General features: G+C 36.4%; 1 protein-coding gene and 1 long non-coding RNA gene across 2 annotated transcripts in view; one reads left to right on the top strand and one right to left on the bottom strand.

Moving 5' to 3' along the window:
- The window catches only part of DNAJC3 (DnaJ heat shock protein family (Hsp40) member C3), a 66,837-nt gene extending 43,114 nt beyond the window's left edge, over positions 1-23,723 (top strand). The window contains exons 6-12 of the mRNA XM_016158627.2: positions 1,163-1,344; positions 1,764-1,883; positions 4,216-4,321; positions 4,406-4,526; positions 17,395-17,527; positions 18,362-18,510; positions 20,047-23,723. Coding sequence (XP_016014113.1) covers positions 1,163-1,344; positions 1,764-1,883; positions 4,216-4,321; positions 4,406-4,526; positions 17,395-17,527; positions 18,362-18,510; positions 20,047-20,204 — 969 coding nt within the window. The 3' untranslated portion in view covers positions 20,205-23,723. The remainder of the gene's footprint in view (positions 1-1,162; positions 1,345-1,763; positions 1,884-4,215; positions 4,322-4,405; positions 4,527-17,394; positions 17,528-18,361; positions 18,511-20,046) is intronic.
- On the bottom strand, positions 11,896-20,050 carry LOC107517654. Its single transcript, XR_004953387.1, has 2 exons — positions 19,075-20,050; positions 11,896-18,676 (listed from the first exon to the last, which is right to left on the bottom strand). It is a non-coding gene; the product is annotated as an uncharacterized LOC107517654 (long non-coding RNA).
- Positions 23,724-25,428: the final 1,705 nt, after the last annotated feature.

Here is a 25,428-nt window from a genome sequence, read left to right as displayed (position 1 = left end):
AGAGGAATGTTTAGAGTGAAAATTTTCTAGGGAAGAAGGCAAATGAAGAGTCGATAGGATCTAGAGGATTCTAGATTGGGAAACCTAACTCTAGTATCCTTGCCTCTGGAAGGAGTTAATGACAGATGGTTTCAGAAGGTGGTCTACTAAAATATTTAAATGAAAGCAATCATAATTCATATTTATCATTTTCATAGTACTTTCATGAACAGTTTCATTTAATCTTGGCAGTAAATTTGTATGTAGAATGTGCAGTTTGATAATTTTAGAGAGGAAATCATGTGATGTAGTCCAGTGGAATTCATGTTTTACTAAATTATTTTGTAAATGCTTTAGTAAAGAAAAATAAAAGAGGAAGCAGTTTTTACCTTCCAGTAGTTTGACTATGTATGCTGACCTGTCTTATTGTCCAGGATATTTAATTTATGTACAGTGTTGATTTTGATATCTTAATATATGCGAAAAGTTGACATGACTTTGGAACAGCACTAAGAAATAGGTAAAGATACTTCCACAGGCCTTTTTGGTGAGCTTTTGGGTTTGTATTTTGAAAAATACTAGTGCATTTACTAAACATTGTCAGCTTATCAATAAAATAAAAATGATGACGTCTCAACCTTCTCACATTGTTTTTCTCTTTTTGTGATATGAGGATTTAATTTCAAGATGACATTTTACAAAAAAGGATTTCATTTATTAGTAGAACAAAAATATTTTGCAATTAGAACCTAGATTTTATTTTTTGATACTAGAAATTAGAATTGTTGATTAAGTACAAAAATCTGATTATAGAATATTCTCTTCAAAATCAAATATGCTTCCCTGGGAACAACCTTCTAATAGTAAATGCCATGTATTCTTATTTTCAAAGTTTTATAATTCTGTAATTGAAGCAAGTAGGAAAAGGGCCTTGTTAGTATATATAGCCCTTCCTCCACTAGAAGTTATTTGAGATATCCTGGGGAAAATTATTTTGTCACATCTAATTATTTTTGTCACATCTAAATTGTATCAGACTTTTAAGTACTGTTTACCATATAGAAGTCATTACATTAATTGAGAATGTTTTATGTTGATAAATATGTAGATGAAATATGTGGGATATAAGTATAAATGTGTATAAGTTACTGTTACTTAAAGCCTAGTTCTTTTGTTTCTCAAGGTGTGTGTTTGGGATGCAGAACTACGGGAACTTCGAGCTGAATGTTTTATAAAAGAAGGTGAACCTAGAAAAGCAATAAGTGACTTAAAAGCTGCATCAAAATTGAAGAATGATAATACCGAGGCTTTTTATAAAATCAGCACACTGTATTATCAACTAGGAGACCATGAACTGTCCCTCAGGTCAGTTCTAGTGACATACACATCTCACCATCTTTTTACTATTGGCAGTAAGATAATAATCCATTTTCTTTTCAATTTTAAATTAATAAAATTATTTTAAGGCTGTTTATATATTTTGTATTATCCCTAAGTTATTATACACTACATACTTTGTTTTCATGAAGTATGCTTATTAAATAGGGATTATTACATTTGTAGAAGCAAAATGGAGTATTTAATGTATAACTCTACTTAAGCCATTTTAATTTGAATTAAGTATATGCATGGTACAACACTAAATATAGAAGTATATTATTAAGCCAGTATGTTTAGTTTAATTATTACAAAGAATATCTTTTATCGTGATTTCTGTATTAAGTATGGAAAACGACTCATTATTTTGACATAGAATATTTTCCTTTTTTAAAATGCATGAGCAGTGAAGTTCGTGAATGTCTTAAACTTGACCAGGATCATAAAAGGTGTTTTGCACACTATAAACAAGTAAAGAAACTTAATAAGCTGATTCAGACAGCTGAAGAGCTCATCAGAGATGGCAGGTAAGAATATGTTTGTCTAGACTATCTAGCATTCCCTCATGTCTTTTGTAGGCACAGAAGAAAAATTGAACTGCTTGCTCTTTTTATTTCTTAGCTATTGAGGATGGAATATTCTAGATAGCACTGGGCTTTAGCCAAACTACCACAACTGTGCATTTTTAAAATAAGGCAGAATATAAATAATAGTAACTGCATAGTATTCATAACAGTAGATTTATTAAGATTTCACCAAATATTTATTGAGTATCTCTTGTATCAGGCATTGACTATGTACTGAGAGTACAGAAATGCATATGACTATAATTTTGGTCTTAAGCTTATAGTTTAGTGTAGGAGACAGATACATACATTGATTATTAAAAGGTGATATGGTCTCTATAGTGATAGAGATGCATGCAGAGTATACAGACTCTGCCACGGTATAGGATTGTGGGTTATTTTGTTTAGTACCTGAAATATATTGTACAACTTCTTTCTGGCCTCCATGATTCTTGATGAGCAATCCATTGTCATTCTAATTGTTTTCCCCTTAAAATTAAGATATTTTCCTCTGACTGCTTTTCAGATTTTTTTCCTTTAGTAAATTCAGAAATTTAATTATGATGCATCTTGATGTGGATTTCCTTGTGTTTATCCTTTTGAGAGTTTATTCAGTTTCTAGAATACATAGATTTATGTCTTGTCAGATTTGGGAAGCTCCCAGCCATTATTTCTTAGAGGACTTTATCAGCCCTGCCCTCTCACTGCTTTTCTTCTTAGATGCTGGTTGACACAAATGTTTGTTATAGTCCCACAAGTCCCTGGGCTCTGTTCATTTTTTTTTCAGTCTATTTTCTCTGTTCAGATTTTGTAATTTCTTTTGTTCTAATTCACTGATTCTTTTCTCTGTCTCCAGTGAGCTCTTTATTTCAGTTTTTATATTTCTCTGTTCTAAAAATGCCATTTGGTTATCATATCTTCTGCTTCTTTGCTGAGACTTTCTATTTCTTCGTTGAGGCATTCTGTTTTTTTTTTTTTCTTCATTTTCTTTAAACATGTTTGTCATTGCTGCTTTTTTTATGGTTGCTTTAAAATTTTTTATCAGATAATTCTGACATCTCTGTCTTCTTGGTATTGGAATTTATTCTTTCTCATTCAGTTTGAGATCGTCCTGTTTCTTGGCATTATTCATTTTCTAAGAATCTTTTTTTTTTAATTTAAATCTTCTGTTTTGGCTGGATTTTTCTGACATTGTTCCAGCAAAGTAGGGGGGGCTACCACCTTGTTACTGCGAGGTGGAAGTAGAAGTTTTCCACTCAGCCTTTCTTGATCCTTGAGGTGCGGACGCTTCTTGCTACTGCTTGGTACAGATGATAAAGTTTTGGGGACTCATTTCCAGCCATGGATGAATGTCCTAGCTCCCTACTCGGCTTTCTCTGACACCACCTTGGTAGGGAGTATAGCAACACCTTGTTACAGCCTCACCAAGGAAGAAGTCTGGGTTTTCCATTTGACCTGCTGGCATTCGTGGGGGCGGGGCCATAATTTTCTTTGTGGTGTTTGGCTGGACTAGAGCTTTTATTATCAAAAGGTTTTCTGTTTGTTAGGTTGCTCTTTCCCGGTGCTTTGGCATGGGAGAGCAGGCTTTTTTTTGAACCCGTTTCTGCATTCCTGGCTTCCTCAGCTCTAAGTCTGGGGTATATGAAGCTAAAAAGAAACCGAGGAAACTTACCACATGGTTTTTCCCCAGGTTCCTAGCTGGTCTACCTTCTTCTCTCTCCCTTCTGAGTCTTTTCACGTTGTAAAAATATCTAATGCCTAGGGTATTTAATTGTACCTAGTTAGACGAATTGGGAAAAGTACATTTATTCCACCTTCCCAGAAGCTAGCTTTTTTTTCTTATAGTGAAGTATAGTATTTTCTAATTGAGCTTTTCATTTCCTAATTATAGTTCAATGTGTAGTTGTAAGAAGTAAAGCAAGGTCTCACATGCTCCATGCAGTTTCCTACAGTTGTTTTACTGTTATGGAAAACTTTAGAACAATGGCATTGATAGTTAGCTTCATTATAGCTGTGTTTTAAAACATCAGCATTTAAAAGTGAAGATTGCAGTACTGTGCCACAATGGCATATAAATATCTTTTAGTTTGCCATTACTGAGGAAAGTAATCTATTGTATAACATGACTAGTACTTTTCACCAGTTCATAAAATGCTGAAATAGCTTTTATTGTTCTTAGAAAGCTAGTAAAGTTAGGAATTTAAGCAGGTTCCTTCTGCAAGGAAGTACATTGTCTCTCTGACTATGGAAATGGAATTTCATTGTCACTCATCATGATTTGCTCATTTAATAGATACACAGATGCGACCAGCAAATATGAAACTGTCATGAAAACAGAACCAAGTGTTTCTGAATATATAATTCGTTCAAAAGAAAGGATTTGCCACTGCTTTTCTAAGGTAACAGTTGACTCATTCACAGAAGTGTAAAATCTTAACGTATGAAATAGCAACCATAAATCCTTTTCTCACATTTACTTTTAGGATGAGAAGCCCGTTGAAGCTATTCGAGTGTGTTCTGAAGTTTTACAGATGGAACCCGAAAATGTGAATGCTCTGAAAGATCGAGCAGAGGCCTATTTAATAGAAGAAATGTATGATGAAGGTAAATCTATAAGGAATTTATTTGCAATATCTAAAAGTTGATGTATATGAAAATTAGCACATGCTTAACATTCTTTCATTTAGAACAAGTTGACCAGAGTACCAGGAAATGTTGACAATTTTAGAAAAATGGCAGAGAACTTCACAATTATTCTTCCTTAGTAGAACTTGAAAGGTATGCCATATAAAGAAAAAGTTATGCTTTGAAACCAGTTCAGTAGAATATAAAAATAAAAATTTCAGACTTTATTATAGACAAGTTAGAAAAGATAAGTGGTAATCATGGATAAAACTTTAAGTGTAATAAGTATGCATCTGCAACAATGATAACACCTATTCAAAGGAGATAACTACATTTATAATTAAGAAAGGTTTGTGATACTTTTTTTTTTTTTTTTTAAGGCAAACTGATCATTCACTTTTTCCTGCTCTCCAAAGTTAGAAAAGAATCTTGGTCCTAAGTGGTTTCCTGGGAGTGATGGCAGCACTGACTACTACTATATTGGGGACATTTTTATAGTATAGTCCTTGAGGTCTGATTGAGGCTTAACATGTACATTCACAGTAGTTACACATGCAGGTAACCTACATGGAGGAGCCTGTTTGTATACTTGTTCTTTCTGCCTTTGCGCTACTGCGTCTATTCAGTGAGATGGCTATATTCTAGAATTTGCATTCATTAGCTTTTGAAACTCTTCATCATCCGTATATAAACCCTCAGCTCTAACTGTGAAATTAGAGAAGCTGCAGAATATAAAAAGCTTAGCTGTTAAAAAAGGTTAAATTGTGTAGATTGCTAAATATAACTTGAAGGATGCCTTCGTAACTTGAATGTCAAATTGACTCGTTTTTTTTAGGGAAGCCCGATAGCTTAATTCTTGAAGAAAAAGATGCTTGATACTAATTTAATAGATATCTTTAAAGTCTGTTTTTTTCCTTTAAAATTTTCTTTTAAATAGGAGTTTCTTGTCTTTGTGTGTGTGTGTGTGTGGGGGGGGAGGTGCTTATACACTGGGGAATCTTTCTAAATTATGGTTTTACAAGCATAAAATGGATGTTTGAGTTACAGTATGGAAATTAAGCAACCTCCTGGAGAGAATGATTGCTCAGTCTCTAAATTTGGGGGAATGAGGGAAGAAGCCTGTAGAGTTGAAACGGAAAGGTAATATTTGACTTGTTTGGATTTGAATCAGAGGGTTAGTACATGATATAAATGAGTAATAATCTTACTTAACTAGGCTGAGTAATAATATGTTGAAGTCCTGAGTTAAAATATGAAGATTTTCCATATTCTTTTTCATGGTTTTACCTTTGTTAAAATAAGCAATTTAAAATGATGGTATATAATGAATAAAAAATTAGATTAGCGAATAATGGAACGTGGAGATTTATTAATTTGGGGTTTACGACAGAATTATCAGGAAAGATAATTATCAGGATTCCACTCAGAGAAAGTGAGGAAAGTAAGATCGTTGTTTGAGGATGCTTCTGAGGCCATGAAAAATGAAGGTGGCTTTTCAGATCTCTATGAGTAATTCTTTTAATAGCTTTTTTGAGGAGCAAACTTGACAGAGTACTGTACAGTTAGCAGAGTTTCTTTGAATACTGGGTGAGACAAGTGTTCTTATGAGATAAGCAGTTATAGTGGCTAGAACTTAAGCTATGTGAGGACTTTTGTCTATTTCATTAACTGACGCATAGCAGGTAGTCATATATTTGCCAAGTGAATGAATGTAGTTAATAAGGTCAAAGTGAAAAGAATGTTGAATTTAGAATGTCTTGAGTTTGAGTCTGGCTGTGCCATTTTTGTTTTTTATTTTCCATTGTGGTAAAATACACAGGGTACAGTTCAGCCGTGCTAAGTACATTCATATTGTCTGCAGCCGTTCTCCAGAACTCGGTTCATCTTGCATAAGTGAATTCCGCACTCATTAAACTCTACACATTTAACAACTCCCCATTCTCATTTTCCCACCCATTTCCTAGCAACCACCATGCTGCTTTCTATCTCTATGAATTTGACTAGTTGCTTCATATAAGTAGAGTCATACAGAATTTGTCTTTTTATGACTGGCTTATTTCACTTAGCATAATGTCCTCAGGGTTGTAGCTCATGTGAGAATTTCCTTCCTTTTTAAGGCTGAATACTATTCCATTGTTTGTATATACTGTATTTTGTATATTATCAGTTCATCTGTTGATGGACATGCTTCCACTGTTTGTCTATTGTGAATAATGCTGCTATGACGCGAGTGTACCAATACCTCTTCAAGACCCTTTTTTCCATTCTTCTGGATATAAACCCAGAAGTGGGATTGCCGGATCATATAGTGATTGAATTTTTTATTTTTTGAGAAACCACCACACCGTTTTCTATAATCGTTGCACCATTTTGCATTCCTGTCATCCGTGTTGCAAGGGTTTCAGTATTTCCACACCTTCGTCAGTACTCATTTTTTTTTGTAGGAGCCATCTTAATGAATGTGAAGTGATATCTCATTGTCATTTTGATTTGCATTTCTCTCATGGTTAGTGTTGTTGTGCATCTTTTCATGTGCTTATTAGCTATTTGTGTATCTTCTTTGGAGTTTGCCAATTATTTTTGCTGTGTAGTCTCAGTCGAGTAAATTAGCCTGTTATGTTTTACTTTCTTTGTGAAATAGGAATAAGAATAGTACATATGTCATAGAATCGTTTTGACAAATAAGACGATGCTCAGAAAATGCTTAGTATAGTGCTCCTAGTACACTTTAAAGTAAATGACTTCCATTATACTCATTTGCAGGTTAGTTGTTTGGAACCTGTATTGACTTTTCTACAAACAATATTATATGGGACAAATAGCTTCTAGGTCCAACCTATGACTGCTGCATTACCTTCAGCTGACAGAGCTGATATTTTAGTATTACTAGTAATATCCAGAATTCTGAGAACAGGAGCCAAGTAGTGCTTTTTCTGTATGAAAGGCTGGCCTACGCAAAACTATGAAGTAGTTCATCTTTGACATCCTATGTTGTTGTCCTATACACAGATTCTTGTACCCTCTCTCTTCCTAGTGACACTATTTAGGCCCGTCCCATTCCATGAAAGTATTATGTTCAAAATACATACCACCTCCTTGCTTTAGTACTCTTAGGCCTCCCAATACAGCTGTATTTTAGGGAGAGTGGCCAAATTTAAGATATTTATATAAAACATGGAGCGATTTTTACTTTATAAGAATATTTAACCCAAAGGAATCTCAGATTAGTAGAATTTCAAGTAAGTGCCTGGCCACAACATACATGTTGGGCAGCATGCAGGGCAGGCAGGCAGGCCTGGGGCTGTAGGGCTCATGGCAAGGCAGGAGGAGACCATCCCTCCTGGGTAGGTGCGATTTCTCATGGCTGCTGCTTTTTTCAGAGTCGTTGTCCAGGGGTCCCTGGCTCCTAACATGGGGAGAGAGAGCGAAAAGATGGGTCTGTGTTGGAAGATGCTGGCTATATTTAGGATCACACCTAAAGCTGGCTTTATAAGTTGGACACCACTTATATAATGATATTTTTACATATCGTTCATAACTATGGAAATAAAATCTATAAAGCAGATATTTCTCAACCTTCCAAATCTTGAACTAGGTGCATCTACCTTTGCTTCAACTAAGGAGTTAGAAACAGAAAGAAAATAGCTAGTCCTTTGCAGAGACAACCAGTATAAGATATCTATGGGGATTGCTTAACCCTTTGGCTATAAACCTCATGAAAACTGTAAATCCAGCCTGCACTTTTATTCACACACTAGACACAGCCCCTCTTTTCTTTTGAAAAGTGCACAGTTACAGAGAAGACTACATAGCTACCTGCTCTGTGTGGCTGAGCACCTCTGCCTATATCAGTCAGTAAAACATTGTATCCCCTATAGTGCTAATGCTGTGACTTCCTGTAGGGAATACCAAGAAATCCATGAGCTTAATATATATGTAGAGGGAGAAACAGAAAACATTCACAGTAGTAAAACAGTATTATTTAGAAAAAGATATGTTGTGAGGCTAATTTCCAAATGATCAAAAGCTTAATGTTAGAGAAAGTATTAAGGAAAAAAGATAGGAAAAGGAAGTCCAGGTGTGGGAGAAGATGTAACTGGAACAGAAGCCCAGAGGCAGGAGAATGGAAGGGTCCTTTGCCTTTCCCAAAGGTGACAGACACACTTGAGTAGGACAGAGGGTAAGTTTGGATAGAAGGAAGTAGGTTATAGATATGTTTTGGCTTTGGCTTTTTATTTGGTAGTTAATAAGAATGACAAGAAAGTATAACCTCAGATAGTGCAGTAGCTTCTTTAAAAGAGAAGGAAAAAACTACTCTCCAAATTTCTTACTATTTTAAGTAGAAACAGATTAAGTACATGGAACAAGGCCTATATTTGTGTCTGTCTACTCCAGTGCTTTGAATATAGTTGGTGACAATTAACTGTTGATAGAGAAATTGTAGCACAAGATTTAAAATTTTATAATCTCATGGGAACTGGAACTCTTTGTACTTTAGCACTAGTATCTGTTTTCCACTATAAAAATTTCAACAAAACACATGTAGAGAGCACACTGATGTATGAAAATCAGTTAGAGTGCAGGCTCCATTATGTCCCTATGTAGAGTTAAACTTAGTTTATCTCATTACCATTTAAATCAGCTTAAAATACAATGGTTAGGCTTGCCCTCAGAGTCCAGTGTTAAAATGTGGTCTACTGTAAGAAGCAGTTGCATTGATGGGAGTTTGACTTTAAATTGTTCAGCCCTCTTCTATGTCAGAAATAGCTCACAGTTCTCTTAGAGTTCTGTGATGATAATTTGGTGCTAGATATTTTGGTATAAAAATTTCCCTTTGTTGTCTAAGGCGAATATGTATAAAACAGTGGTAGAAAACTTTATTATCATTGTCTATTTTATGACAGCTTCATAGGAGGTAAGAATTTCCCTCAATATTGTATGACAAATTTCAAATATAGAGAGATGAAAAGAATTTTACAGTGAACTCTCATGTCTTTACCATCTAGATTCTAAAATATATTACTGTTTTATCACATTTACCTGTCTTTCCTTCCATCTATCCATCAGTTTATCTTTTTTAGATACCTTTCAAAAAAAACTTGTAGACTTTGGTTTACTTTCCCCCAAATACTTCAACTGGTATGTTATTAACTAAAATTTACTTATTATCTTCCTTGTTTTTCAGTTTTTGAGGGGGGCAGGTAATTTTAGATGCAATGAAATGCACAAATCTGGAGCATACCAGTTCTGAGTTCTAACACCTATGCAGCCTGTTAAAGAGAAAAATTACTCATGACACTTGTTAAAGATCTTAGGGAAGACTTTATTCAAGGTGCAGTGAGAGATTGGCCTCAACTCTGACTCCAACAAGGACAAGTGGGGAATTATAACCAAGGAGGAGGGTAGAGGTGAGTGAATGGAAAATTACTAAGAAGAAACATCAGTGCAAAGGGGATTCTTGCTAGATGGACTCAATAGAATTCTTGCTGGAGGCAGGCCAGGGCTGGGGATGAAGAATTTGATCATCTGATATGAAGTTCAAATTTGGTCAGTTACCAAAGATGGGGGATTTTTGGTAAATGGACTTGGTAGGATTCTTGCTGGATTCCACCAGGACAGAGAGAAGCCCAAGGTTGGCCCTTAGTCTGATAGAGAACTCATAGAAACCTGACTAAAATTTTGGTCAAAAAAGTCTTTGTCAAACCCAGATTCGTATAAAGTATAGAATGTTACTTTGCTCTTTTGTCCCTTACCAGTCAGTCCCAATCCCACTACCCACAAGCAGCCAGTGTTCTCATTTTCTCCATCATAAAATTAGTTTTGCCAATTCTAGATCGTCGTATCAATTGAACTATATATAGTTGACCCTGGAATAACACAGGTATGAACTTTGTGGGTCCACTTATATGTGGATATTTTCAGTAGCTACTGTATGACTTTAACGTTTTCTTTTCTCTATAGTTTATTGTAAGAATACAGTATATAGTACATATAACGTATAAAATATATGTCAGTATACTGTTTGTATTATTGGTAAGTCTCCTAGTCAGGCATAGATTAGTAGTTTAGTTTTGGGGGAGTCTAAGGTTATACGTGAAATTTCGGAAGGTTTTTCAAGATGATTTAGGTTTCTTTAATCAGTATAGGGCTATTTATATTTTTTGTTTCATTTTACGTTAGTTTTTCTAAGTTGAGGCTTTCAAGGAATTTGTTCAGTTTACATTGCTAAATTTGTTGGCATGAAATTCCTAATACCTAATTCTCTTAATGCCTATGTTCTGAAGTGATTGATTATTCCTCTAATAGTGTAAAATCTGTATTTTCTTTTTTATGTCTTGATCAGTGTAGCGAGAGTTTGGTCAAATTTGTTGGTCTTCTGAAAGAACCTATTTATGGATGTAATTGTTTTCTATGATTTTTCTTTTTTAATGATTTCTTTTTACTTCCTTGCTGTGACTTATTTTGAGTTTACTTTTGTGCTTTTCCAGCTTAAGGTTCAAATACTGATTTTAGGCTTCTTTTTATCTTTAATATAAGCATTTAAAGCTGCACTTTTCATATTTTATATCCATTTATCATTTGGTTTGAAATGCATTCTAATTTCCCGTCAAAGACTTTTTCTTTGCTATGTGGATTTTTTAGATTCATCTTTTTTAATTTTTAAATATTTGGTTATTTCCTGGGTACCCGATTATTGATTTCTAATTTAAATCTATTGTAGTCAGAGAACATATTCTGTGATTTCTTTTCTTTTACATTTATTTAGATTTGTTTTCTTTTAAATTTATGTAGACTTGTTTTGTAGTTCAGTATAGTATCTATCTTGCTGAATGTCCTGTGCGCATGTGAAAATGTGTATTCTGCAATTGTTGGGTGTAATGTTTTCTGTTAGTTTTCCCATCAGTTGCTGAGAGAGTTAAAATTGCAAACTTTCTTATCTTTCCCTTTAATAATGTCCCATCTTCCTTTATGTATTTGGAAGCAGCCTACACATTTATGACTGTTACATTCTCCTGATGAACTCCTCTTCCTCCTACCAATTCCAGAAGGAGAGAGTATTGAGTATTCTCAAAAAATTCTGAGGAAAAATGATTAACCTAGATTTTTATATATAGCAAACTATTAATTAGTTTTTTTTTTTTTAAATAATTATTTGGTCAGGTGTTGTGATCTCTGTGGAAAGCCTGCCTTATTAGCAGATAGCTTTTTGACAACTTTCTCTATGTCAATTGTTCTGTTTGGATTTTATGTCTCTTCTGGATCAGTGTGAGTTTAGCAAAGTAGTCTTTTTTTTTTTTTGGATTTGAGCTTTCTTCCTTTTCTTGATTAGGTTAGAGGTGCTCACTGATTTTTTTTTTTTTTTTTTTTTTTTTTTGCCAAGAAATAAGCTTTTCGACTTATCAGTCTATTGTTTCATTAATTTTTCTTTTTGGCCTGTAGTTCACCTTCAGTTTCCCACCCCCCTTTGAATCATATGATTGCTTTTCCTCCTTTAATTCTTATTGAACCACTAAGGCTATGAATTATCCTGTTAGCACTGCTTGAGCTGTGTCTTATGGATTCTGAAAGGTAGTGTTTTCATTAGATATTTTGCAAATTTTATATTTAAGAGTTTTCGGAGTTTAAAATTTTTTAAGTGGTGGGAAACATTTTTTGATTTATTAATTTCTAGTGTTAAACAACATTGTGATCAGATAATCTTAGTATTTCCATTTTTTGGAATTTATTTAATAACCTAAAATGGATAACTTCATGAGTCATAGGGATTTGAAAGTATTGAACACTATCGTTTCTGGGAAAGTTTGACATATCAACCAAATTTGTCTAATGCTATGGTCTTTTTCTTGCCTTTTTTTTTTTTATTGTTCATTTGTCTGTTATGAACAGGGCTAAAAGTCTCCCACTAGTGTCTATAAGTCTCTCCTAATATCTCTTATAATTTCTGCTTTATAAATGTTGCTGTTTTATTTGATGCACAGATAGTTTTTTGATTTCTAGCCTTGAACATAAAAAATCCCTCTCCCCAGTTTTTTCGCTGTTTAATGTTTTTGACCTAACTTCTATTTTCTGATGTGAAGACTGTGAATCGCATTTTATTTGCATTTGCCTGGTGAACCTTTGACTATATTTTCAGCTTTTTGGAATAACTTGGTTTCAGGTATGTCTCTTGCATGGGGTTGGGTTTTTTGATTTGTGATCCCATATGAAATTCTTTTAAATAGGTGAGTTAGACATATTTACATTTATGGATGTGACAGATATTTGGTCTGAATTCTGACATTTTGTTTTGCTGAGAAAATTTGCTATTTAGCTGTATTTTGTGTACTATTATGATAGGAAGGTTGGTATTTTTCTTCTTGGTTATTTTTATAGTTTTGTTAGGCCTCTTCCTTTGGGCAATATCTATTAGTTTTCTACAGTGAGGGACAATATTAGCATATTTTTTCTTTCCTTTTCCTCTACCACTTAATAACGTGTTAATAAATTTCTCTCAAGTATTTGCCTTTGACTTACCAATGGGTGATGTTTTCTGATTACTTGGTGGGAATTGATGAGCTAATGTCCTCATCTTCTTTCCTCTTTCTTCTCCCATTTTTGTTAGCTCTTCCTTTTGCCTCGTGAAGGCCAACATTCTACTCTATCACTATAATTCCCTGTTTTGTTTTAGTCTTCATTCCTTATTAAATATATTCAACCTGTGCCATCCTTCCTTTGGCTGTGGTTTCTCTAGCATTCAATTGGTGAATTCATAATAGTAGTTTCCTAGAGGGGCTCCTGGGAAAACTTTTTCCTGACTTCTGTGTTCAAAGATACTTGTACCTTTTATATTGGAAGGATGGCTTGGGTAGATAATAAAATCCTCTGTTCACAAATGTTTTATATATCGTGTAGTTACTTTTTGGGCAATGAATATTGATTGCTATGGAAAATCTTGGGCCACGTTGTTTTTGGTCTAGCCAAAGAGCTCTTTTCTTTCAAGTGTGGTTATACTAGGATATATTTGATGTTAACCATTCTCATCCGGTTTGTCCTGGTACCTAGTGTGCTCTTTGAATATATAGATTTATCTTTTGTTTTAGGAAAGTTTTCTTAAATTTAATCTGAGTTCTGTTCTATTCTATTGATTTGGTTTTCTGCTTCCAAAGTTCAATTATGTATAGGTTGTATTCTCTTTGCTCAGCTATAGCTACAATTTTCTAGTCTTTTTAAGCTATTTCCATTTCATTTTTGGGGGATTCCTATTTTTCCCCCATATGCTTCTTCTCCCTCTTGCTCCTTTTCATCTTCACTTCTGTGATAGTTTTTATTCTTATTTTTCTTGAGTTTTGACTACCCACATTTTTCTCTTCTCCTTGTCTTATCTCTTTGCTGAGTTCTTCTTCTGCTTGGTGATAACCCTTAATAGAGGTGATTGAATTAAGTTTTAAAAATTCATGCCACAGTATTTTCTTAGAATTTTCATGTATGCTTTGGCTGTTCTGATGCATGTTCATCAGGTAAGTTTTGGTGGTCTTTTCCTGTTTTAATTTAAAATTTAATATCTTTGAATTGATGTTGTGCCATTAAAAAATGTTGCTCATCACAAAGTGACTTGAACTACCCTGTCCTAGCTATCTGTGGGAAAGTCCTCTGGGGGTATGTGTGTAAGGGGGTGCTGGGGACAGGGCAGCTTTTAATACTTAACACTTGCCATACTCTCTGCTTCACTGTTTCCACAGACATTCTGCTTCCTGCTAAAATGGCCTTTCTGTATAGCCCTGCCCTCTCTGCTTCTCTGAACCAAACCTTGTCCAGGAGATCGTCTGCTGCCAGCCCTGCTGCCCCTCTGCCCACTTCCTTTGCTACATCAAAGGGGCATATCTTTTGCACTTAAGGGTGAGCCCCTCACCTTCAGGGAGCACATGGTTGCCGAGTTTCCTGAGATGCGCTGCCCAGGGCTATCTGTTATTTCATTGTAGTCTCCCCTTTTCCTGTCTTCTCACTAGTAAGGCCTCTGCTTTATCTCCACTATGCCTGCTCTAGATTTCATGGTTCTTGTAATATGCAAAGGATATAGGTTGTCACTTCAGGGTGAGCCCATATTCATATAAAATATATTTTGCTGGCATTTTGTGATCTCTTGCCATTGGGTCTGTTCGCTTCCCCCTCTCATTTTGGATTCATGGTTGATACTAGCTAATTTTAGCAGCCCTATGTAGTTTATTCAAATTGTTTTGCTGAAAATGGAGCTCCCCCATTTACCGTGTTTTGTATGATATCCAGGATGAGAAAGTTGGTGTTCCATGGGCATGTTTATATTGGAGGTCTGATGTACTCTATTAAGGATAGACTTTTGGGGGAATAATGATGGAACGTGGAAGAGCTGTTATGAAACTATCATAGCTATTCAGGTGAATTAACAAAGGACTGCATGACGGGGGTAACTGGGGTAACTGGAAATCGTGAGTAGTTAAATTCTGTTGAAGGGAAGGTGATTTGGGATTTGCTAATGGATTGGTAGAATGAGAGTGTGGAGTCATTTGCAACTGTGCATATTCGTTTTTCAAATACTTCTGTTTTGGGGAGCTCACTGCTGACTTTTGAGTAGGACCTGTTCACAGGAAGACTTACCTTAAAGCGCTTGCCATCTTGCCCATTTGTCAGAATGAGCGGGGCTTTACTCATTTTACTTCTCCAGTGGTGTCCTCTGGTATATTTAAATGCTGGATGGAACTGCTTTTCCTTTGTTCCAGGTCCATTGTAGAGGTCTTAAGTATCTGTGGGCTCAGTTCTACATCTCTTCCTGGTCCCACCAGCTACATCAGGAGTCCTCAAAATGCACATTTTCTATTCTGCTTAGAGGCTGCTTCTTGGGCTCCAGTGGGGTTGATTCTCCAGCTGCTCCACGTACAAGGGAGAGCCTACCCAGCCATTCTTAAGTCATCTCATGAACTGTCCTGATGGGTGCCTTAAAGCTACTTTTGCTCGCTAAACTGAGGATCCTTGGTCAGAACGCTTCCAAATCTATTAGGGACTCTTTCAACAGCATCTGGATTGTGGCCCTTTCCACATAGGTTTATTAGTTATTAATATGATCCCATCTGTGTTTTCTCTTTGAGTTTATCAGAATTTCCAGTCCGCTGTTTTGTTTTTGTCATTTTGGTGGGATGGTTGGAGAGCAGGCAAACTCCTACACTTACTGCCTGCCATCTTGACCTGGTTGGATGCATCACTCCTTAAGAATTGAGTGAAGGGAATATAGAAGAAAAAACTGGGGAAGGAGATTTCTCAGATTCAGAGGTTAGAAAATGAATTGGCTAATACATAAGATACTGTTGATTCAGGGCCTATTTCTAGCTTATACTGCTTCATAGCTGCTCAGTATGGGATAAACATAATTGGGTGTCACTTTTTTTTTTCCTGAAAATCCCCCTTGGAGGGTAGAATCTCATGTATTTAATTTTTGTCCATGGTAAATCTTACATCATCCATATTAAGTTTCTGAAGTTACATATCTGTTATAATGTGACTTTATGAAATGACCTATAATTTTATATTTTTCCTATTTTAGGAAATTACCTTAAGTTTTAATAAAAGACAGGATATTGAAGACTGCTTTATGGGAGATACTCAACATTTAAAACATGTTTTAAATGTGGAGTTTGCTAAGTAGCAAAGATACAGATATTGCAAATTTATTCTCTTGTATTAAATTCCTTCAAAGTACATTTCCTTGCCAGGTTGTGTTTTGGGTTTTAATTGCAGAGTTAAACCTCAACTATTTATGATGGTTGGTGTACTAAATTGGAAAGTTATTTTATGATGTCAGAATAGTATTTAATGTTTCATATTACTATTAATGCACTGAGGCAGGAATTAGGATTAAAGCTTTTAAAGCACTCCCCCTCCCCTGCCCCCTTGGCCATGGGCCAAAGGAAGTGTTGGTTCATTTTTCTATGTAGTGCAGGGTAACTAAATTTATGGACTTTATCTGATATCTTTCTCATTTTAACCTGCCAAGATGAATGCTCAGGCATGTTATCCAGAGAGTTCTTTTCCCATGATGAAATGCAGTTCCAAAGAAACTAGAAATTGAACCCAACAGTCCGTTATTTGAGACATCTATCCAGGGAGAACACTGAAAAATTTGTTGGTGCTCCCAATACCATCCCCAGATTTGGTAGGAGGACACACAAGACTCAGCATATAGCTGTACTCAGGGCTAAGATTTAATTCTAGTGAAATGATACAGAGTAAGATCCACAGAGGAAAAGGCTCATGGGGGCAAAATTCATAGGAAACCAGGTAGAAGATTCCAAGCATCTCTGAAATCATAGCATAAGCTAATTCCTCAGCATGTGAGAAGTGTTGTGTACCAGGGTACTTATTGTGGGGTGGGAGGTACACACCTTCTGCCTTGTTCATACCAAAATGCTAGACTTCCAGAAGGAAAGACGACATTTAGAGTAAACCACATTGTACAGCTTCTGCATGGTGAGCCATTCTAAGCCTCTGATTCCTCCGTATTGCCATTGTCTTGTTTTCCTATGTAACAGTCACTTTAAGAGTGCTCTGTATGAAGTGCTGATATTGTAACACCTCATAGGTGTGGAGCAGACTTGTAGGAGGGTGGAAACAAAGAGCAGTGAATTTTATTGACTGGCAGTAATAAGCTACTACATTTAGCCTTGATTATGCCTTTTATAAGTTTGTGAACAAAATTTCTAAGGTATCACTTCTTAGGCTCTTAGTAGTAATGGCAAAAGAGTGAAAGGGTTGGGGATGGCGACGTGTCAATTTTGTGGAATAAGTAAAGATTACAAATTATGATTCCTTATAACAGCATCAATCTTAAACATTTTGACAGCTATCCAGGATTATGAAACTGCTCAGGAACACAATGAAAACGATCAGCAGATTCGGGAAGGTCTAGAGAAAGCACAGAGACTACTGAAACAGTCACAAAAACGAGATTACTATAAAATCTTGGGAGTAAAAAGGTAAATTTGAAATTTGCATTATTTTTAATCAACTGTTTTAAAGCTAATCATTGCTCTTTTTTTCCCCTCTTGGATTCATTTCTCTATGAAATTTCAGTCATAAATTAAACCTTTAACAGTCTTAACTTTATAAGCTGGTCTGAACACGTTACAACTTTCCACGTTACAACTTTCTTTGATAGAGACTAGTAATTTAACTATGGAGAATTAGTAGTTGGTGATGAAGATATACTGTAGCATGAATAGGTCCCTAGACTACATTTCTTAAAGAGGGTAGGAGTGAGCATTTTTTTTTTTTTTTTTTTTTTTTGCTGGGGATGGGGAAAGAACTATAGTCCTAAAAATAAAGTGGTATTTTTAGAATCAACTTGTAGATACTATGGGATATTGAACTTAACATGTGCTTTTATATAAGACAGATCTTCCCTGAACAAACATTGGTCTTTTAATTATTAAGTAAGCTAATATACAAGCAAAATAGAAAGTGTGCTTCAAAGTATCTCTTTTAATGCCAATAAATCATGGTAGCTTACAAATTTAGAAAGTTTAAAAATGGGTCTATGTGAATTTTTTTTATGGGAAAATCGTAAAGATCAGGAGGACTTTCATTTATTCCCAGTATGATTCTGATCTTAGTAAACAAGTAAATTAGGAAGCCCGGTCAGTTTTAATGATCATCCATCCAGAGCTGTGTCGGTCAGCCCGTGACACTGCTGGCACTATTAGGAAAAGCAGGGTGCTAGTTTGCCAGTGAGATTTTTAACTGTCTCATTTTTTTTGTGGCTATGTGTTGAGTACTTAACTAATTATTAATCAATTTTTAAAATCCCTCAGAAATGCCAAAAAGCAAGAAATCATTAAAGCATACCGAAAATTAGCACTGCAGTGGCACCCAGATAACTTCCAGAATGAAGAAGAAAAGAAAAAAGCTGAGAAAAAATTCATTGACATAGCAGCTGCCAAAGAAGTCCTCTCTGATCCAGGTATCACTTGCCTTTAACATGTTCCGTTCTCTTGAAATGGCTGAATTGGTGACTGGCAACTTAGCCCTCTTCCTTTGTCTGCTGTAGATGGCAGCCCCGGGGCTGGTCCCAGCCTTGCGTTTCAGAAGTCCAGTTTTCTGTATGTTCTTGTAAGACTCAGGGAGCCCTCATATTTGCAGCACAGTGGAAAGGAAACAAATATGGAATCAATAGGCCTGAGTTTGACTCTTATCTCTACTTGAAAAAATGGGCTTCTTTTAACCTGTGATATGAAAGCACAACAGTGATGGGGAGGGATCTCTTAGGTTTCTTCCAACTGCATAGATCAGTGACGACTGTTTTATACCAAACTTACAGGAGCTTGATTAGGAAACGAGATATCAGGCTGGAATGTGCAGTGGTGGGAGAAGAGCATGTATCTAGCCCAGGAACCTTGCCTTAAAAGTTCATTATACTTATCATAAGCTTAAATGGCCTGGAAAGAATGAGACAGCTAGGAATTTAGGTAATATTGGCACTACTTGGACATTTCCAGGGGCGATTTAATGTTAAGTTAAAACTTACTGCTTTTTGTGGCTTTCCATGTCCCTGGGAGCAGAAGCTATGATTTCAGCTAGACAACTGCAACAAAAATAGAAGGAAATCAAGTTTTATGCCTATGTGACAAATCTTTCTTGAATACTTACTTATGCTATGGAATTGAAGTTCAACGATCCTTTGTTCTCAAATAGTTTTATAAGCCAGTAAGAGAGACAGAAGTGTACTTAATACGAGTATACAGTAAGATACATACGGTTTGTTCTTTTATTCAGCAGATGAGAGTCCGTAACTTCCTTTGGTGGTTCTGGCCTCTTAGTGTGCACAGGTGTGGCAGCTACGTCAGGCAGGGAGTTGGGGCTGACAGTCACGAGCACGCATTGAGGAAGAACTGCAGGTTTAATTACTCAGAGTTTTCTAATCTCTGAGGATATTAGCTTGTTCTTCTGCCACCTGTAATGTTCCTTTCTCCTAATCTGCATTGGTCTCTTCCAGTTAGGGCTTTTCCTCAGGACTAACGGGCACAGCAGTGGAGGTGACCTTGCTTACCTTCAGGTCTGAGGGACCTTAGTTCCGTTCAGGTTTAATGGTGAAGCGCCAGAAAGCTTGGTGGATTGATGAGGTTGTGCTTGGCTGACTTCATTACTGGGGTTGGAATGGTGACCTGGCTGTTTGATCAGAAGAGTGTGACTTTTGGAGGTCTCTTTCTCTGCAATTATTATTTCCAGAGAAGGATTTCCTTGGGTAGCTTCTTGTGAGGAGAGGATTTAGGGGGCCTGAATGTCAATGACAGCCATTTTCAACCCTGGCGCTCACCCCCTTCCATGTGACTGATGTTTTTCTAGTCTGTTTTTGTGAAACCAAACCTCTGATCTGGGTGGAATGGGAGATTTGAAGATCAGGCACAAGTGTTTTGGTAATTGGTTCCCCGATCCTACCTCTCAAGTACTGACCTCACACCTTAGTCAATCCATGAGTCTTGGCTGGTTTCTTTTATAGAAATGAGGAAGAAGTTTGACGACGGAGAAGATCCCCTGGATGCAGAGAGCCAACAAGGAGGTGGTGGCAACCCTTTCCACAGAAGCTGGAACTCGTGGCAAGGGTTCAATCCCTTCAGCTCAGGCGGACCTTTTAGATTTAAATTCCACTTCAATTAAACTGGCTTTTTTTTCTCCTCTTCCTTAATTTTTTAAAGATTAAAAACAAAGAAACCCTGTTCCAGGATCCTAATGAAAAAAAAATTTCAAATCTTTGTTTGTCCATGACCAAAGAGTTGTTTTAAGAAGAAAAATCTCTTTGTATCCTTTTTAGACTTGAGGCTGATGAGGGAAGGGAGGTGAGGAACGGTCCTGTTTCTGACAAAGTGGCGTATGTTTCTGTTGTGAATGTCTGGAAGAAGGGGTCTGAGGCAGGCCCACCCATGGCAGTGCTCACATATTTTGTATGTTTCTGTACTGGAATATATAGAAATTTTCTTCACAGCCTTGCACAGTATGTCAGTGCCTATGTGTGGAAGGAGCTGTAATCTTCACGAGAACAGCTTATATTTCAGCATTCTTAATGAGAATATTAACATCTGGAGCTGTATGTTCTTAGGGACAGCCTTACTTAGATTTTGGTCAGTCCAGTCACTTGCAAATATTTATTAAATTTCAGAGCCAGCTTCATTTCCATCTCCCTACTAGCATGAACATGGCTGTCACTGAAGGAGGGGTAGAACCAATCTTATAGAGAAACTGCTACCAAATTGTTCAGTACCTGCAACAGAATACTGAAAACCACTGAAACAGAATTACAAAACCTCTGGGCCCTTAGATTTAATACAAAACACAACAAATTAAGTTAAGGTCAGGTAATATAGCATTGGTATTATTGAAAATATTGCTGAAGTTCAAAGTGAAATACTTTAACTGAAGTATTTCCAATAATAGGATTGGCTAAGGAACGTAAAGTTGCTTAGTCAATGTAAATAGAATGCCCCTTTCCCACTTCTAATGAATACAGTGGCACAGCTTCTCTTACCTCCTGGCTGCCCCTCTTGGATATAGTGACTCCCACGTGGAACCTGTTGAAGGTGGGCGCTAAACAGTGGACCTGCCCTATTACCAGGCCTGCATGCCTCTAGATTTCCTCCTGCCTATAAAAAAAAAAAAACAAAAAAAACCAGATTCACAAATCTAGTTGGCTCTGGCTGTATTTCCACTATCAAGATGGCAACTCTTCTTGGGATACCTTCTTAGCTTTCAAGAAATGAACTATTCAATCTTTGTATATTCAATAATTTTTTCCCTAAGAGATGGGTGTTACTTTAATCAAGAACATTAAATATTTATGAAACTATTGATGCTGCAGTTAAAATCTAATAATTACTTTAAAGAATTATTACCTTTATTCTAGAAAGGTTTTTATCTCAGCATTTTAAGCAGTGTAAGTCTAATACATTGTTTTTATGGAATCAGGCATTTTAATTCTAGTTGTGGGAGGTATCCTGACCAGTAATGTCTACAGCAGCCAAGCACAAATAATTTTCTTCTACAGCCATCCTGAAACATATGTAGAAAATATTTGTTTTTAAACAGACAAAAATTACATAGTTTAGTTGGGTAAAACACATAAGTTTTGCATCTATTTCTTACCAATAAACTTAACAATGCATTTTGAAAACCAGTGAACAACTTGCAGCTTTCATTTTGTTCCAGTGTCTCAAAATTCAAGCCAGTGCAAAAATAATTTCCAAGGGAAATTCATTTTATTTAATCAGTTTTATCAGAAATATTTTTTTCAATCTTATGTCACTGTGACCTCTTCGAAATCTGGCAATGGCCTCTACCTTCTTTCAAAACTAAGAATTTTCACACACAGTCAGAACAAAGGAAATATCAAATCACTTGCCCTTACATTCAGAGGAGAGGATCATAAGTTGCCAACACCATGGGGTCAGAAGAATTGCAGGCTGGGCCACATGAATCCATGTCCTGGACACCCATTACCTCACTGCTTGCCAGCCTGCTGCCCAGAGAGTTGTTTGTATTATTTTTTCTGTACTTGTAATAACCATAATTCCTGTTCATAAAGTCTTACCGTGGATTTAATTTAGTTATAATAACAGAGATGTGCAGTTTCTTGCCTGTTTTCACTGGAGAGTAAAAGCTATAATGCCAACTGGCATTGCCTCTGAGGAAAATTCTCTGGAATCTGTTTTGCTGATCGATGAAGAAAACAACCCTTCCGTCATGATGGGCATCAGCAGGCTTCTGGTATCCACCTGAATGGGAAAAGTCACACCATGTTTCCTTAACAGTGACTGTGGAAAAACATGTATAAAGGGATAGCTGTTCCTCTTGCTGGTTAGATGGAGATCATGATGCAATGGAAAGCAGGTGACCAAGAAAGCATTTGACTTTGGTTTGGGCTGCTTTCACTTACCACTCTCTAGTCTGTTTTTAGAGACAGCGGGTGCTGGGTAACCTTTATGGCTCTTTCTGAAAAAGTAAAATCAGAGGGGCACTCTGCCTTACCTGTAGTATGTTTCCTTCTTAAACGCCTCCATTCCTTTTTGGTGAGCTCCAGAAGTGAAGTATCGCTAGTCTATATACATTGTGGATATTTTCCACAGCAGCAAGTATTAAACATATCAGCTTATACATGTGACAAAGTTATAAAAAGAGAATAATTTATTGCCCATTATTGAAAGTTTATGCTTTCTTACCGTGGATAAATGAAAACGACTTCAGTAACTTACTGATGTGAATTGGATGTAACATAATACTAATTTTAAAGTGTCTTAGTCAGTATTAAAAGTTTATTTTAAATATCGGTATGGAATCATAATTTTTGAGGACTTTGATAGTGGAATGTAAAAACTACCCTCAAGTTTTTTAAGAGAAAAATACTACTGATACCGGAGTAGGAAAAAAAGTTAGCTGAATTACAATTTAAAATTGGCACCATTTCTATTTATGGTGAAAAATGAAAGATTTAACCTTTTGAGATATGAAATTGGCCAGAATTATATGTGATTTACCATGAAAAAAATGCATTAAGATGCTTAAGTTAAAAATGGTTCCTGTCAGGTCTGTGTTAGAGCCATGTGCCTCAAAGGTACAGGTGACAGGCCTTGCAAAAAGTCTGCACTGAGTACACATCAGTGGTATAACCTAGAGAAATTCATGGAATTTTACTGACTGTAATTTACTTTTCCATATTTATAAAGGAAGAAGGCAAATGCTAATTTGTCAACAAATAAAACCCTTATTCTAAATTAAATTAGATCATTCCTTTTAGCAGCAGAGTTTATTCTTAATGGCAAATGTTATAATTTTTTTTTAATGGATGATCTCATTTGCTGAATGATTTAAGAGTAAAATTAGCCACTGCGTGGCTTTGTGTATAGTAACAGGTTTTGTTGCACTCATCTGTGGTTGGACCTCTTATCTGCTATGGAAAGCAGAGAAGATAAAAACTGGAGATGTTTGAGAAGTTAAGATGTTCCTCCTATAAGACTACAGTTTGTTTTGAATGAGACAAGACTAAGTAACCTAATCCATCTCAATTTAATTTTAATGAAGAAACTGAAAATTAATTGAAATGGGTCTCAGACATGTCACAAATATGGGTACTATTTTTATGCCCGTGTATTTTCACATTTAATAAAAATATTTATGGTTAAAATACTACTTTTTTGCTTTTGATTCATTTTTAGTCTATTTTCCAACTTTGCTTTACACATAATCGGTGACTAAGGTGACAAAAGGGCTCCTCCTGTATGCCGAGAGCACAAAAAGCAGAAACAGCTACAATCCCATCCTCCCCTCCGCCGCCCCTGTCCTAGGACAGCTAGGGTTAAAGTGGATAGTTCTTCGATTTCAATCCAATTAAAATCTAATATGTAAATTAGCTTTGTCTGAAGACTTCCCCTTTCATACCATAATTTGTACATTTCTGGGTAAGTCCTCAAAGGGGGTGGGAGAGGGGATGGCACTGCTGCCTATCTCAAATTTCTAATGACAGACAAAAGTAGCTTCTCAGTTATACATTAGTACGTATCCTAAAACGAAGGGACAGCTAGAATGCCTATGTAGAACTTCCCCAGAAATCTTGAGATTTACAAATTCTTAATAATGATATGCATGATATCTTTGCAATATGTGAGCAATTGGCCTTAGTCGGAAGACAAAAAAAAAAAAAAAAAATACCTGCAGCAAGCATAAAGGCTGCCAGGAGACCAGAGAGGAGGTCCCTGTAAAGAATTATTTATAAATCTGGATTTTCAGATACAACGTATCAGTCATGCGGAAATGAGCCAAGTAATTTTAGTCATTTAAACCACCAGAAACTGGGAGGGGAGCCATCGAGACTGAGTTTACATTATCCTGCAATTCTAGCTTTTCTATGAAATGCACAATCCAGCATGTTGGATATGACAGTAATAAGCATGGGAATCAGGTGCCTTTGCCTAGCTTATCGTTTCTATAAGATTGTTACAGAAATGAAAATAGAGATTAACAATAAAGGAAAGCAGAGTGCCACCTTATAGTCTGTTGGGGCTTCTGCCGAGAACACCACAGCAGACCTCAGGTGAAGTGGACTGGAGCATCTGGCCTAAGCCAGGAGCTTATGGAGTCTCTTACCTTTCACCAAGCCCAGATGTTTAGACCTGACTCCAAAGAGGAGTGAGCCGGAGAGCACAGAGAGTACGCTGGAGTTGGTCAGCCCAGGCCAAGTTACCACTGCAGCCTTTGATAGCATCCCTTAGGATCCCTGAAAGCCACAGGAACAATCTAGTTCCAAGTGGGTAGGCCAAACCTGGAGCACTGGATTTTATCACAAACGCAAACAAGAAACAAAGGCAGGATGACTGGGAAAGAGAAGGGGCTTGTGATCTCTTGTTAGAAATTAATGAAACTGCTGGGAACAGAGTACTACTTATCTGTAAATGCTCTAGGGGCTATACTGTCAAATAGGGAAGGATTAGACTTGTTCAGAAGAGCTCAAAAGAGCAAGACTAGAGATTGCTAGTAGACAGCTTCTGGATCATTGTGGACATACCTATATTAAGCTGTCCAAAAATGGACTAGCCTTTCTCTACAGGCAAATAGTTCTCTCTCACTCTGGGGGGCTCCAAGATGGCCTGAGGCTCTACTTGACAGCTCGTAAGGGGGGATGGCACACTGGCTGGAGGCTATACTCTAGTAAACATTCCCCAAACCTCACTTATTAACAGAATCATCTGGAGAGCTTTATAAACAATCATGATTTCCCATACTTACCTCAGCCCTACTGAATCAGCTTCTACGGGGAAGGGTTCCTAATGACATTTAAGTCTCTTCTAGTCCCAAGATCCTAAGATTCTAGAATAGTTGGATAGTTTTTGAACATTTA

The sequence above is a fragment of the Rousettus aegyptiacus genome, unplaced genomic scaffold (genome assembly GCF_014176215.1).
Source record: "Rousettus aegyptiacus isolate mRouAeg1 unplaced genomic scaffold, mRouAeg1.p scaffold_m13_p_11, whole genome shotgun sequence".
Lineage (NCBI taxonomy): Eukaryota > Metazoa > Chordata > Mammalia > Chiroptera > Pteropodidae > Rousettus > Rousettus aegyptiacus.
This window is presented reverse-complemented; position numbering and strand designations above follow the sequence as displayed.